General features: G+C 45.2%; 1 protein-coding gene across 1 annotated transcript in view; it reads right to left on the bottom strand.

Moving 5' to 3' along the window:
- The window catches only part of LOC147659459 (uncharacterized), a 36,680-nt gene extending 29,115 nt beyond the window's left edge, over positions 1-7,565 (bottom strand). Inside the window, exon 1 of the mRNA XM_086951740.1 lies at positions 7,036-7,565. Coding sequence (XP_086807866.1) covers positions 7,036-7,251 — 216 coding nt within the window. The 5' untranslated portion in view covers positions 7,252-7,565. The remainder of the gene's footprint in view (positions 1-7,035) is intronic.
- Between the last annotated feature and the right edge of the window lie 7,610 nt (positions 7,566-15,175).

Below are 15,175 nucleotides of genomic sequence, written 5' to 3'. Positions count from 1 at the left end.
ATGCGCCAGGGGGCTGCATTTTAGAGAGGTGTAATGAGGCCACACCCTTTTTTACACCTCTCTGCAACGCAGCCCCTGTGCATGTTTGAAGAGGGGGAACTAATTCCCCTTGCATACTAGGGGTCCCTGGGGGCCAACTAGCCCACCTGGAGCCTCCAGTATGCGCCAGGGGGCTGCATTGCACAGAGGTGTAATGAGGCTATGCCCCTTTTTACACCTTTCTGCAATGCAGGACACTGGCGCGTTTGCAGAGGGGGACTAATTCCCCTTGCATACTGGGGGTCGCTGGGTCATATCTGCCCAAACGCCGATATTCCGAACGATTGAAAATGACTTTTCTTGAGAAACATTTGGATGGATTATCATGTCCTATACTTTGGAATTTTTGCAAGACTGACTTTGAGGATGCTATAAATTACTCAAGTCTGCCCGAATTGTGTGGGTAAAATTGATACTTAGTCACTTTGAATAAGAATGTACTTAGGGGGGGAGGAGCCAAGACGGCGGCCAACATGGCCGCATAGACGCCCGGCTCCGCCGCTCGCCCTCGCCTCCCGCAACATCCTGCTAATGATCCTGCATCCCAGCCGTGGCCCCGTGCAGATGAGCGAAGGCGGGGCCCGATCGTGCAACTCCGGTTCGTATACCACCCCGGACGACCGAGAACCGTCGTCGTGAAGTTTCCGGCCTTCCCTGCTGGCGAGCCGGGACCTCGGGTGGCGCTGCAGCCGGCTCGGAAGTGATAAACATCGGCCCCGGTCGGCCATGATGGTCCGGTGCCCCGAGTTGGGAATTGAAACTGCACACTGCTGAGGGTAACAGGCGCGTCGCGGCGCTGGACCTCCGAGCTCCACGGCACAGATTTCCTGTTGGTGCCTGCGATTGTGGAGACAATAGGCTGCGAGGCAGGGTGAACTGCCCAGACCGGACTTTCAGCAGGAGTGCGGTAAGCGGAGAGCGACATTGTGCGTGTCTGTGGGCTCGAGTGTGCTACCTCATGACCCCTTCGCTTACTGAAAGTTGCTAATCGGATCCCGATTGCCTGTCGAGCCGGCTCTCTATCTGTCCCTGGGGAGAAGAGGCTCTGTGTACGTTGGCGGAGGAGGGATGGCACCTACAGTGAGAGAAGTTTTGCTGGCTATCAGAGACTTACACTCAGCCCTGAAAAGTCGGTGGATGGTCATAAATGCCTCGCAGTCGGCCACTTCTCCTGCCACAGGACTGATAAATGCGGACAGCTGCACGGAGGACTGGATGCCCGACCCACTTCAGGTTGTTGTTGCCGAGGACTCCCAGGGATGTGTGGTGTTGGATTGCGGGATTAATGAACACAATGACCGGGACTGTGTGTCTGCTGCCATTTTCTCAACCCTGCCGGTTGATTCGCTTCCTAACCACCAGCGTCCTGCCTTATCGATGATGATAAATGTACCCTGGAGGATTGATTCTGAGTCATTGTCGTGGTATTTGCCCAGGGCCAGGGCGGCCCCTACTGATACTGTTGGACCATTGAGTTTGTTTGCTTCGGTACTGGGGAGATTGTCGACTGCTGCTCGGACTGGCCAGGGCTGAACGCTGATTGTTCATGATACTTCCTGGGTGACCCTGGTGCCGAAATGGAACATGGCTTGTGCTTGAGACCTTGGGGGGTTGGGATGAACGTACATTGATGCTCACCTTTCATCTTGGTGGGCTTATGCTTTTGGGTGTGGGGGGGGGGGGTGTGCTTGGGGCTGGAGCTAAGGCCCTCCTCCAATTTTTCCCACTTTCGGGGTTTTCACTGGGGCGACAGGCATGCCTATAGGGGGGGGTGGGCCGTGGCCTTCTGCTGGTATACAGGGTGGGGGGTTGGGGTACGGGGTGTGTTTTATGTTTTTCTTTGTTTCTATGGCCCTACTTTTTCCTTTTTTCTTCTTCTCTCTGTATTCTTTTTCTCCATTTCCTGTATACTTCTCTATTAGATGAGGGATTGGGGTCCGGTTTCATTGGGGAGTCTCATGTAACGTGTACCTATATAACTTTGCTGCGGCCTTTTGCTTTCGTGAGTAGGACGCGGTGGTCCAGTACATAGTGGTTGTTACCTTACATCCTGATTTTGTTTCCCATTCTGTGAACCCCCATAGAAGACTATTATCCTGTTCTGAGATTTGCTCAGTCTCTGATTTTTGCAATATCGCATGCTATAAGATCCTCAAACCCTTATTATAAATTGGAATCCTCCCACATCCTGGAACATTGTGGACAAATTAATTCATCAATCCTGATTTACAGGGCTACGTCGAACTTTACAGTATTGTTGCCTTTCGCTGTGCGAGGCTTGAATTCTTTCTGTTGTTGTCCGATGATTCCTTGGCCTGTGCCTGCAATTTCCTGTAATGCTACGACTGAGGTTTTCCTAATAAAAATTATATATATAAAGAAAAAAATAATGTACTTACGTCTCGTCTAACATTTGGAAGAAATATCTAGTTATATGACAACAGGATACCGACATAACTTGAAGGAAATAAGAACGCCCTGCAGAAGTTCTGTTGTACAGAACGAAACGCGTCGGCTGGCTGTGGTACATATATTTAAGGAAAATAAAAGCATTTGAATATACACCAAGATTCAGCGCTTCAATAACGACTCTAAGTGATATGATTTGATTGGACTTATTGTGCAAGTGGTGCTGTGCCAAACTTTGGAATATTCTCCACTACTCTCTACTACTTACTCTCTACTACTCCGCTACTCTCTAATACTCACTCTCTACTACTCATTCTCTACTACTCTACTACTCTCTACTACTCTCTCTCTACTACTCACTCCCTACTACTCACTATCTACTACTCTCTACTACTCACTCTCTACTACTTCTCTCTTACTCACTCTCTACTTCTCTCTACTACTCTCTCTTTACTACTCACTCTCTACTACTCTCTACTACTCACTCTCTACTACTATCTCTACTACTCTCTACTACTCACTCTCTACTTCTCACTCTACTACTCACTCTCTACTACTCACTCTCTACTACTCTCTACTACTCACTCTCTACTACTCTCTACTACTCACTCTCTACTACTCACTCTCTACTATTCTTTCTCTCTACTACTCACTCTTTACTACTCTCTACTACTCACTCTCCACTGCTCTCTACTACTCACTCTACTACTTACTCTCTACTACTCTCTACTACTCACTCTACTATTCACTCTACTACTATCTACTACTCACTCTCTGCTACTCTCTCTACTGCTCTCTACTACTCTCTACTACTCACTCTCAACTCTCTATTACTCACTCTCTACTCTCTCCCTCTCTCTACTTCTCTCTCTACTAGTCTCTACCCCTCTACCTCTACCTCTCTACCTCTACCTCTCTACCTCTACCTCTCTACCTCTCTACCTCTCTCTACACGCACACATATACGTATATATATGTATATATATGCATATGCATTTATATATATGTATGTGTGTATATATATATATATACATACATATATAAACATATATAATCTGCATATCTATATAAATACAAATATAAATGCATGCATACATATACATATATGCATACATATGCATGTTATTTACATGAAAGTTTTAAATACACTAATAAAAGCAAAGCTAAAAAGCCACCTCATTACAAACAGAATGGCTTTAACTTAAACGAGGGCGAGATCTATTGCATTTTCAATGTTTGTTTACTTTGGTTCCATCAAGAAGGCATTCAGATGTGTCACACATTTGCCATAAATTCTGAATGTTAGCACACTAGTTGCTCATTAGACCACTGTAGTAAAGCTACTGCTCACCAGGGACGTCTGCTGCTGGTATTCAAAGTGCATGTTTCAGTCTGCATGTCAGAATGTTTTTAATGAAATAGAAGAGGATTTGAGAAGTCACTCAAAATGTGCCCTAATTTTTCTTTCTGAAGCACTAATCATACTTTCTATGGCAAAATGAACCCCCTCATTTTGTTGCTTTTTAAATTAAATGTTTTCTGACTTACCACTTCATTCCAATCAAGATGGCTTCTGGTGTGCCATACCTTTGTAATAAGTAGGACTGTTAGCGCTCTATTTGTTCTTTAGAACACTCTGGGACATTCTGTCATTGGGCTATACATGGGCTACATCTGGGTGATATTTGGGCTACATTTGGGCTCTTTTGTCTCTGGTGGCCATCTTGGGAGACTGCATGTCAGAATTTTTTTATGAAATAGAAGAAGATTTGAGAAGTCACTCAAAATGTGCCCTAATTTTTCTTTCTGCAGCACTAATCATACTTTCTATGGCAAAAAATACCCCCTCATTTTGTTCCTTTTTAAATTAAATGTTTTAAGAGTTACCACTTTATTCCAATCAAGATGGCTTCAGGTGTGCCATACTTTTGTCTTAAGTAAGATTGTTAGCGCTCTAGTTGTTCTTTAGAACACTCTGGGACATTATGTCACTGGGCTATACTTGGGCTACATCTGGGTGCTATTTGGGCTACATTTGGGCTCTTTTGTCTCTGGTGGCCATCTTGGGAGACTGCATGTCAGAATTTTTTAACACCTTGGGTGCTAAGGGTTTTCCCGCTGGGTGCTGATTGCTCTTATTTCCCATTGTTCATGACAAGGCCAGCTCGTCATAAGCGCAGGGCAGGTAACACCCATGACGAGCTGGCCTTGTCATCAGCGCTGAAGGGGTTAATGAAATAGCAGAGGATTTGACAAGTCACTCAAAATGTGCCCTAATTTTTCTTTCTGAAGCACTAATCATACTTTCTATGGCAAAATGAACGCCCTCATTTTGTTCCTTTTTAAATTAAATGTTTTCAGACTTACCACTTCATTCCAATCAAGATGGCTTCTGGTGTGCCATACGTTTGTCATAAGTAAGACTGTTAGCGCTCTAGTTGTTCTTTAGAACACTCTGGGACATTCTGTCATTGGACTATACATGGGCTACATCTGGGTGATATTTGGGCTACATTTGGGCTCTTTTGTCTCTGGTGGCCATCTTGGGAGACTGCATGTCAAAAAATTTTAATGAAGTAGCAGAGGATTTGAGAAGTCACTCAAAATGTGCCCTAATTTTTCTTTCTGCAGCACTAATCATACTTTCTATGGCAAAATGAACCTAATGAAAAATTGAATTGGGAACAGCTTATTACATCCAGGGTCCAGAACACTAGCCGTGCAGTGGAGAGTCTCTCCCGCTTTGCGAGTAAATTGGGCCATAAGCCGGTAGTGGAACTGGTAACTTTATATAGATCAAAATGTTTGTCTATTGCCACTTATGGGGCGGGAGTATGTCGATACTATCAAAGCACAAAACTCCAGATATTAGAGAATAAGTTCCTAAAGAGACTACTGATGATTCCCCAAAGCGCCCCTTCAGCATTTTGTCATACTGAGCTAGGGGTTGATTTTATTGCGGATCGGATTAATATTGCCCCATTAATCCTCTGGGCGAAGGTTTGGCTGTCAGAAGACTTAACGCTAACAAAAGAGATGGTCAGGGAATGCATGGCGTTGGACAATGCCGAGGCCATTCCATGGCTCCGTTATATACAGGGAAAGTTCAAAGAAATAGGCCTGGGCATTATTATGACAATCCGGACAGCATGACTCAAACGCGAAACAAACCATTAAAAATGCATTTCGCAAAGAGCATGATAAACCCAGGAGGATAGTTGGGCTGCAACCATACATTAACCAGCGCTTTTTGCATCCCCAATTTTACCTGTCTTTTACCACTAACGCACATTTTTGATTTTTCTTGACTAGATTTCGGCTCTGCACTTTACACTTTTTAATGGCCTTCCCCAAACAGGCCGGTTGGTGCAATAACCTCCCTCCTTGTCCGTGCGACAGTTCAACAAAACAAAGCGCCTTGCACCTTATTCTATTCTGTGCACTTTATAGGGATCCAGGGGCCCGGTTTCTTATTCCTTTTTTAAAAAAAAGCTTGTCCTTGTAACTACTAGGAGGGTTTTGATCTTTTATTATCCTTATCGAATGAAGCAATTTGCACTGTAGTCATACATTTTATCAGGAATGCTTTCATAATAAGGAAACGGTATGAATCATAAACAAAACTGAAGTCTCCCATTTATATTTGTAGAATTTTAGAGTTCTGTATTCTAATAATTTTATGAGAAATTGTGGTTTATTTGAGTCAAATAACATTTTATTGTATTAACTTGACATTAAATATTTGTATATATTGTGTACGAATGTCTTACTTTTATGTTTTTTTTAAACCGAATAAAGTTATTTGACTGACTGACTATAGGTACACATTTTGGGCAATGTAGCTTAGGCTGCTATCCGGGTGAGTAAGTATATATTTTATTCCTCCCTGCTCCACATTGGTGCACCTTGGTTATATGTTCCTAGTTCATATTGTGGTATCGATATAGGAGCACGCCAATGTTAGCCTCCAGACGGATGGTTTTATCTCATTCGGTGTTAAGACATTAGCACATTTCATGATCTGTTTTATTTAGTTAAACATCTTTACTTTCTTGTCTTTATTTGCTAATTTCCTTCTCTCTTTCTTATTTTTATTTTTCCTTCTCTCTCATTACTTCTTCTTTCCTTTTTTCCATGAATTGTTCTCTTTTATCTTATTTCATATTATCTAGTTCTATATCACTTATTTATTTAACAATCGGTATATTTATTAATTCATATTGATATCTATTACTAATGCGTGATTTTCTTGTTATTTTTATTTTTACATATTTTTTTTCCATTATTCAGATCAAAACAAATCTTAAACTAACCATTAATACGGTGACAATGCATACAGTGCTCCGGGCCTCTGGCCTGGGACTTTCAGACTGGGCCCCCGCCCCCCAGGGCTTAGGGTGTCTTCAGAGCGACCCTGTGGGTGTCAGACCTGCTCTCTGCAGGTGCACACAGATCTCAGCTGCAGGTGCGTCAACCGCCTGAGGTTTCTTCCTGGCATTACATTAAATTGCATTCCGAGATGGGGTCAGTTGGGGGCGTGGCCATGATGGGGGCGCACAGAGATACAAGTATATGGTGGGCACCTACCGTCTGGTTGCGGGAGGCGCCCAGCTCCCGGTGGGCGCGCTCCAGGTTCGCAGCGCTAGATTGCAGCTCCTGGAGCAGTCGATGCTCCAGGCTCCGGTCCCCCCCGTCTGTGCCCTCGCAGGTGAGGCTCCAGTACATGACGAAGCCTAGCGCCGAGAGGAGGACCAGGGCGCTAGCGCTGATGACGGCCAGGGACACCCTGGCGTTGGGCTTCATCCCGCGGTGATGAGGTCGGGATGCGGCCGGCAGAGGGGGGCAGTGGTTGGGCTGATGCCAGGCGCTGCTGGGGTGGAGCTCTGACCAAGGCTACCACCCCAGCCTTGCTGTATTCATCCAAGATTTAAGATCCACCCCCGGCCTCACCCCTCCTTCTCCAAAAATCCCCGATGGGGCAGCGTCGCGGGAGATCACATGTCAGGACGGAGCTCGGGGCACGTGCAGCCCGAGTATTAACTATCTGAGGTACGGGCAGCAAAGCACCAGGTACACGGTGCAGGCCATGGGGCCCTGCCCAGGACTGCGCACAGACTGGGGGTGTTCAGTGCGTGAGGTACAGAGTACAGACGGGGGGTTGAGTACACGAGGTACAGAGTACAGACGGTTGTTGAGTACACGAGGTACAGAGTACAGACGGGTGTTGAGTACACGAGGTACAGAGTACAGACGGGTGTTGAGTACACGAGGTACAGAGTACAGACGGGGGGTTGAGTACACGAGGTACAGAGTACAGACGGGGTACAGAGTACAGACGGGGGGTTGAGTACACGAGGTACAGAGTACAGACGGGGGTTGAGTACACGAGGTACAGAGTACAGACGGGGGGTTGAGTACACGAGGTACAGAGTACAGACGAGGTACAGAGTACAGACGGTGGGTTGAGTACACGAGGTACAGAGTACAGACGGGGTACAGAGTACAGACGGGGGGTTGAGTACACGAGGTACAGACGGGCGGTTGTCACTGCCCTCACACACTGCAGTGGAGTCTCACTCATAATCACTGGCCTCAGACCGCAGTGGAGTCTCACTTGTCTTCACTGGTCTCACAAACGTATGTTTTTCTTGCAGTTTTATATAGCGCTCACTCGACCCGGAGGTATCGGGGCGCTTTACAGGAGCACCAGGTGCATTGCACGAGGACGCATTCGTGTGTTTTAGGCGCGGGGAGGCGGCGTGATTCGCCCAGAATCACAGGCTGCTGATCAGACACCACTCGAATGGGGTCTCACACGTTTTCACTCACTGTCACTGTCTCACCCACTAGTCTGGCGAGTGGGAGCAGCCTCAGTAGTAAATCTTCCAATTAATTAAAAGTGATGTTTGGTCTCGCCTTGCACCGCTCCCACCCCTCCCCCAACCAAGTGACAACAGGGATGAGTGAAGAAGAAGAAACGAAACTCGGGGCGGGAATCGGCCACGAGAGGAAGAAAACGAAACTCAGGAAAAACGAAACTGGATGAAAGCTCAAGAGAAGGGAAACACCGAAGAGGCGGGGCCCCACCACTGCCCCGGCCCTCCCCTTCCTGTGGGTTTTTCCAGCCCTTTCGGTTTCCTTTCAGATTGCAAGGGGTTCAAGGTCACCTCGAAATGTTTTTGGTCTCCCAATGTCACTCCCTCCAGCCCAGCTTCTTGCTTCAAAAGCAAGTCTTCGAAAGTGGTAACATGCAAATATATTTACCCCTCAAATACATGACTTTCGCCGGCTGTTTGGCGTCTGGTACAACTTACAGTGAAATTTTAATTACATTTCCTAGTAAGCCATTGGAAGAGGCACTGCAGTTCCTAGATGGATTCCCAGCAAATGCAAAGCCCTCAGCTTTCAAAGTTCTTGGGTGTGAGAACTCATTTGCATATCCATGATCTCACAGGAAATGATGGCACTCAACCACTGGCATGGATGATTTTGCAGGAAATCGCATCTGTAAACTCGTAAATAAAATGCGGAACATAGATATAACAAGCATTTACAATGCAACGGTCTCGCCTTTGGAAAAGTTTGAGCTATTGGCATTGTAAATGACAACATTTGTATTTATGTGTTGGTTTTGAATACAGATAAATAAATGGCATTGTCATTTACAATGCCAATAGCTTAACCTCTGGCAAATGCGAGACCTGTTGCATATGCATATATGTATATGTATGCATGTATTTATATTTGTATTTATATAGATATGCAGATTATATATATATATATACACACGCACACACATACATATATATATATATAAATGCATATATATATATATATATATGTGTGTGCGCATATGTGTGCGGGTAGAGAGTAGAGAGGTAGAGAGTAGTAGAGAGAGAGGCAGACAGAGAGGTAGAGCGAGAGGTAGCGCAAGAGTAATAGAGAGTGAGTAGAGAGTAGTAGAGTGAGAAGTAGAGCGTATTAGAGAGAAGAGTTATAGAGAGAGTAGTAGTGAGTAGTAGAGAATGAGTAGAGAGTATTAGAGAATGAGTAGAGTAGCAGAGTAGCAGAGAGTGAGTAGTAGAAAGTGAGTAGTAGAGCGTGAGTAGCAAAGAGTAGTAGAGTGAGTAGTAGAGAGTAGTAGAAAGTGAGTAGTAGAGAGAGAGTAGTTAGGAGTAGTAGAGAATGAGTAGAGAGTGAGGAGTAAGGAGTAGTAGAGAATGAGTAGAGAGTGTGTAGTAGAGAGTAGTAGAGTGAGTAGTAGAGAGTGAGTAGTACAGAGTAGTAGTGATTAGAAAGTGAGTAGTAGAGAGAGTAGCAGAGACAGTAGCAGAGAGTGAATAGTAGAGAGTGAGTAGTAGAGAGTAGTAGAGAGTAGTAGAGTGAGAAGAGTGTAGTAGAGTGTAGTAGAGATACACACGGGGGCTCACAAGCACAGGACAGGCCCATACTCACAGGAGGGGCGTCACACGCACAGGAGGGGCAGCACGCGCACAGGAGGGGCGCCACACGCACAGGAGGGGCAGCACACGCATAACAATGGTCTCGTCTGCACCGGAGGGGCTCATATGCGCATGAGGGTTCATATGCAGAGGGAGCTCATGCGCACCGGAGGGGGACATGTCCCCATCTCCTACTTCATCCCAGCAATAGGTGCCACATTGTGAATTCTCCCGCCTGTACTCACAAGTAACAGCTACTGGCACGGGTATTCCACAGGGCACTGTAAGTCCGTCCACCATCTTGAACGAGCTCATATTGGAAAACTGTTAAATATTCAACACTGATTTTCGTTTTTTTTTTTTTTTGTTTACCTCAACGGAACACTGCCTTGACTTTGAATTCCAACATTCTACAATGAGTCATGTTCGTACATCAGCTAATGTGCCGAATGACGGAAGTGGAGCGGCACGAGACTCACAGTGGAACTGAGGGAATAAATGTCAGGGGCTGGAGACTGGGCCATGACATTCTGAGGTGACCCAGTGTTTCCGGATCAAAATTAACAATCATGTGGTTTATCCAATGTAGAGCCTTTTACTCCATTAAACATGGCGTCCCTGATCCAGAAAACCGCAGTCTGCGATGAATATTAGCACGGTCAGTGTCAGCGGATTAAGCAGGTCAGCTGTGCTTATCAATAGATCACTATTTTAACAAGAGATTACAATAAAACATAGTGCCATTATTTGTAATGCATTCCAAGCATTTCAACTAAGCACTCCCATTTTTACTGGAATTATCTTAAAACAACTCCTCCACATATTAATAAACCAAGGCTCCAAGAAAAAAAAATTTTCAGGACAGCGCGGCACAAACGCCATCAGAGAGGCTCCCTTAACTTAACTCTGAGCTGTGACAAAAGCGCAATGTGCCCCAATGCAAGCGAGAAAATTGTTCCTCCGTTCCCCTGTTTGGTAGTTTAAACAAGGCAAAATTATTTATTATGGGAAAAATTAAAGTTGCAGAAGCGTATTAGCAAATGGGTAGTACGCTACCCCGTGGGGTGATGCTCCGTTAGAAGATTATTGTAACACTGCCAGTGCAGTGATAAGTGTTGGAAGGCATGTGTGCAGACCGTGGAGAGTATGTAGGGTAAAAGTATTTTGCTAACGGCAAAATGAAAAGCACAAAAGCCTATTAAAAACAAGTTTGAGCTTTTGAAATTGCAAATGATAATGCCTTTTATTTTGGTTTCCTTTTAAAACATAAATAAAAGGCATAGTCATTTACAATGCCAATAGCTTAAAGTCGCGTAAAAGCGAGACCTATTGCATTGCAAATGCTTGTTTGCTTTGGGGTTCAAGCTGTATCTAATGATAAGCAGAAGAAAGATATACCTGATTTGTGATGGTCCATGGAAACACCTTGCTCCATATTTTACAGTAATGCAATCTGTGTTGCTGTATTATGCTTTCAAAAAGCCGATAACAACATATATACTTTGAGTTGTGCAATAAAAACTAGGCAATAAAAACCAGGCACCAGAGACAAACCAGGTGGGAGTCGGTCACAGATATCTGTTTGTGACAGTCCTTGCAAAGTTTAAATCCTGCTGTCTTGTGTATTGGTTTCACCTTTGCACTGTGCTAAGTTAGCATGAGCTTTTTAGAAATTTAGACGCCATTTTTCCTTTCCTGCTGCCTCTGCACACAACACATTTTGTTATTATAGCTTTTCGCCTAGTTAGGTATTTTGCTTTACACGAGAATAACGTGTTTGCTTATAATATCAGCCTTGCTTGGTATGCTATGTCTGTACAGTGAGTGCCGAGGCCTTCAAGGTTATCTCAAGACAGTGCTTATTGTTTGGATTGATCATTGCACAGAGTAGACATAATATGGATGCAGCTGCGGCCAACTTTGGGTTTAGGCGCGACTAATAAGGCACTGCGTGAAGCAGGACACACACACTTGATGAATATCCGTATGCAGAGAGCTGGTGCTGGAGATGATGTGATCCATTTCTGCTGAACCCAATGGTATGGGCCCGCCCTTCCAAACCCGAAGAGACCTTCTGTAGATATAATATAATATACTAGCTAGGGAGGGTAAACCGAGGTTCTATTTAGACCTATTCCCTTTAGCATTTTAACATGCTTTCACCCTTTGTATTTTATGGAATAGTAACCATGCTGTTAACCTTGTTCCTTATAATATGTTTGCTTGTATTAGCTAAGATACTGCGCTTGAGAACACTGCATTAGAAATAAACATTTCAAACTCGCACGTGTCCTCATTGACTCCTCGTTCTGGATTGATATGTTAGTATAACGAAAGAGTGTTCATGTGTTCCACGTTTCTTGAGGTGTTCTAAGTCCATGTTCTGGGTTGTCTGAATCATTGGGGGTCGGTAAGAACCAATGAGACACTGATAGCTAGTCTGGTAGGGGATTTTGGATGCTGAGGTGAGTTTTGGCACACCCTAATTCACTGAGGTTCCAAGTCTCTATGCACAGTTCTGTATATGAGCAGAAATCCCTGCTACACTGTAGTCTTTATAGGAGATATATCCCTTGCACACTTGGAAATGTTGACAAAAAAATTCTGTCAAGTAGCAGAAAGGTCGAGGGAGTGATCTCTGGAATCACATCTTAAGGCGTGAAAAAAAGGTTTTAACGTCAGCATGCAGAGGTGCCAATTATATGTGGCTCTGTTGCCATTTCCAGGGTGGTAGAAAGTCGACACGGAGCGGCACAACCCCATCTACTAATGCACAAAGGAATTGCTAGGAACAAAATCTCCAGACCCAGTTTGGCGCCCCGGGATGGGGGGAAATATCCATCAGAATTGCTTATTTTAATGTCGCCTGAAATACACAGTGGCTGGGGATGTAAGTTATTGGACGTATGGATATGAAAATGCTTTGTCAATATGTTTCTAGAAACAGGAGCCTCATCAGGTTCCCAAACCCAGGATACACAACCAGTACATACAACCAGTACATAATCAGTCGACAGAGTTCAAGTGAAATCTTCAGGTTTAGTCTTCGTTTAATCCATACGCAATTCAGTTTTGTCCATTCATTTTCCATGCTTTACTTTTTTCAACACTATATTCCACAGTACCCTTCAGGCTTTTCTTCATAACATAAACAAATTCACTGTTCTTCATAACTCGAGTTCAACTGTTCAGACCAAATGCATTTCGGGCTCACTTGCCCTTCCTTCTTCAGGGGTCACTAAGATGCAATGTAAACAATTATTTGAGAACCCTCAACTCCCAGCGCAAAAAGAGACATTCTACTGTTATATGTCACTCCAATTATATCAATTACCCACTGCTGTGTGTAATCTGAAATAAAAACAAGCATTGGAAATGCAATAGGTCTCGCAATAGAAACGTGTGAGCTTTTGGTGTGGAAAATGTAATTATTTTTTAATTTTTGTTTATGTTTTTCAAAATATAAAAGTATTAATTTTGTTATTAGAAATGCCAATAGTTATAAAATTAGCAAATGTTACATCTATAGCATTAGTAAAGGTACATGTTTAGTTTTCCCCTGTCTTACATGTATTGATCTGACAAATCACAATGTTTTAACAAGAACAGAAGTGAAAACATTTAACATCTTTTTATGACATTTGTAATAAAGCTTGAAACATTGAAAGAAAATATTTGAACCAGTTGTTGTTGAATGGTTTCACAGATTGATGCTGTGGTGGCGCTGAGTGATGTTGTTTTTGGCGACAAGTGATTCTGTGGCGTTCAGTGATGCTGTGCAATAGATAGATAGAGGGAGGGCGATAGAGGGAGGGCGATAGAGTGATGGAGGGCGGTAGACTGATGGAGGGCGGTAGAGTGAGGGAGGGCGTTAGAGTGAGGGAGGGCGTTAGAGTGAGGGAGGGCGTTAGAGTGAGGGAGGGCGTTAGAGTGAGGGAGGGCGTTAGAGTGAGGGAGGGCGTTAGAGTGAGGGCGTTAGAGTGAGGGCGTTAGAGTGAGGGCGTTAGAGTGAGGGCGTTAGAGTGAGGGCGTTAGAGTGAGGGCGTTAGAGTGAGGGCGTTAGAGTGAGGGCGTTAGAGTGAGGGCGTTAGAGTGAGGGCGTTAGAGTGAGGGCATTAGAGTGAGGGTGTTAGAGTGAGGGTGTTAGAGTGAGGGTGTTAGAGTGAGGGTCTTAGAGTGAGGGCGGTAGAGTGGTAGAGTGAGGGCGGTAGAGTGGTAGGGTGAGGGCGGTAGAGTCAGGGCTCGACAAATCTGAAAAATTGTACTAGTCCTGCAGGTCTAGTTACTTGGAAAATCCCCTCGACCCAAGTGCAACCTACTTGACCTCTGTCTGTGAAATCGTAGCAAAAGTGACAAGTTAACAAGATTTAAAGGCATCTTTATTGCTTAGCCCCTTTGTGAGCAATAAAAATGTCTTTAAATCTTGTTATATTGTCACTTTTGCTCCGTTTTCCAAGACGGAGGACAAAAGTTAGTTTGTCTTCCTACTCGCCAGAAAGGGCGAGTAGGACCTAAAAATAGCTCGCCCTCATTCATTCTCCCTCGCAAATGCGAGCGGGCGAGTGGATTTGTCGAGCCCTGAGAGTGGTAGGGTGAGGGCGGTAGAGTGGTAGAGTGAGGGCGGTAGAGTGAGGGTGGTAGAGTGGTAGAGTGAGGGCGGTAGAGTGAGGGCGGCATAGTGGTAGCGTGAGGGCGGTAGAGTGGTAGAGTGAGGACGGTAGAGTGAAGGCGTGAGGGCGGTAGAGTGAGTGCGGTAGAGTGTTGAGTGAGGGCAGTAGAGTGAGGGTGTGAGGGCGGTAGAGTGGTATAGTGAGTGCAGTAGAGTGAGGGCGTGAGGGCGGTAGAGTGGTAAAGTGAGGGCGGTAGAGTGAGGGCGGTAGAGTGAGGGCAGTAGAGTGAGGGCATGAAGGCAGTAGAGTGGTAGAGTGAGGGCGGTAGAGTGGTAGAGTTAGTGCGGTAGAGTGAGGGCGGTAGAGTGGTAGAGGAAGGGCGGTAGAGTTGTAGAGTGAGGGCCGTAGATGGCGTGAGGGCAGTAGAGTGAGGGAGGTAGAGTGAGGGCGGTAGAGTGGTAGAGCGAGGGCAGTAGAGTGAGGGTGGTAGAGTAGTAGAGTGAGAGTGGTAGAGTGAGGGCGGTAGAGTGGTAGAGTGAGGGCGGTAGAGTGGTAGGGTGAGGGCTGTAGAGTGGTAGAGTGAGGGCGGTAGAGTGAGTGCGGTAGAGTGGTCGAGTGAGGGCGGTAAAGTGAGGGCGGTAGACTGGTAGAGGAAGGGTGGTAGAGTGGTAGAGT

Source organism: Lissotriton vulgaris, unplaced genomic scaffold, assembly GCF_964263255.1.
Source record: "Lissotriton vulgaris unplaced genomic scaffold, aLisVul1.2 SCAFFOLD_9369, whole genome shotgun sequence".
Classification (NCBI taxonomy): Eukaryota; Metazoa; Chordata; class Amphibia; order Caudata; family Salamandridae; genus Lissotriton; species Lissotriton vulgaris.
This window is presented reverse-complemented; position numbering and strand designations above follow the sequence as displayed.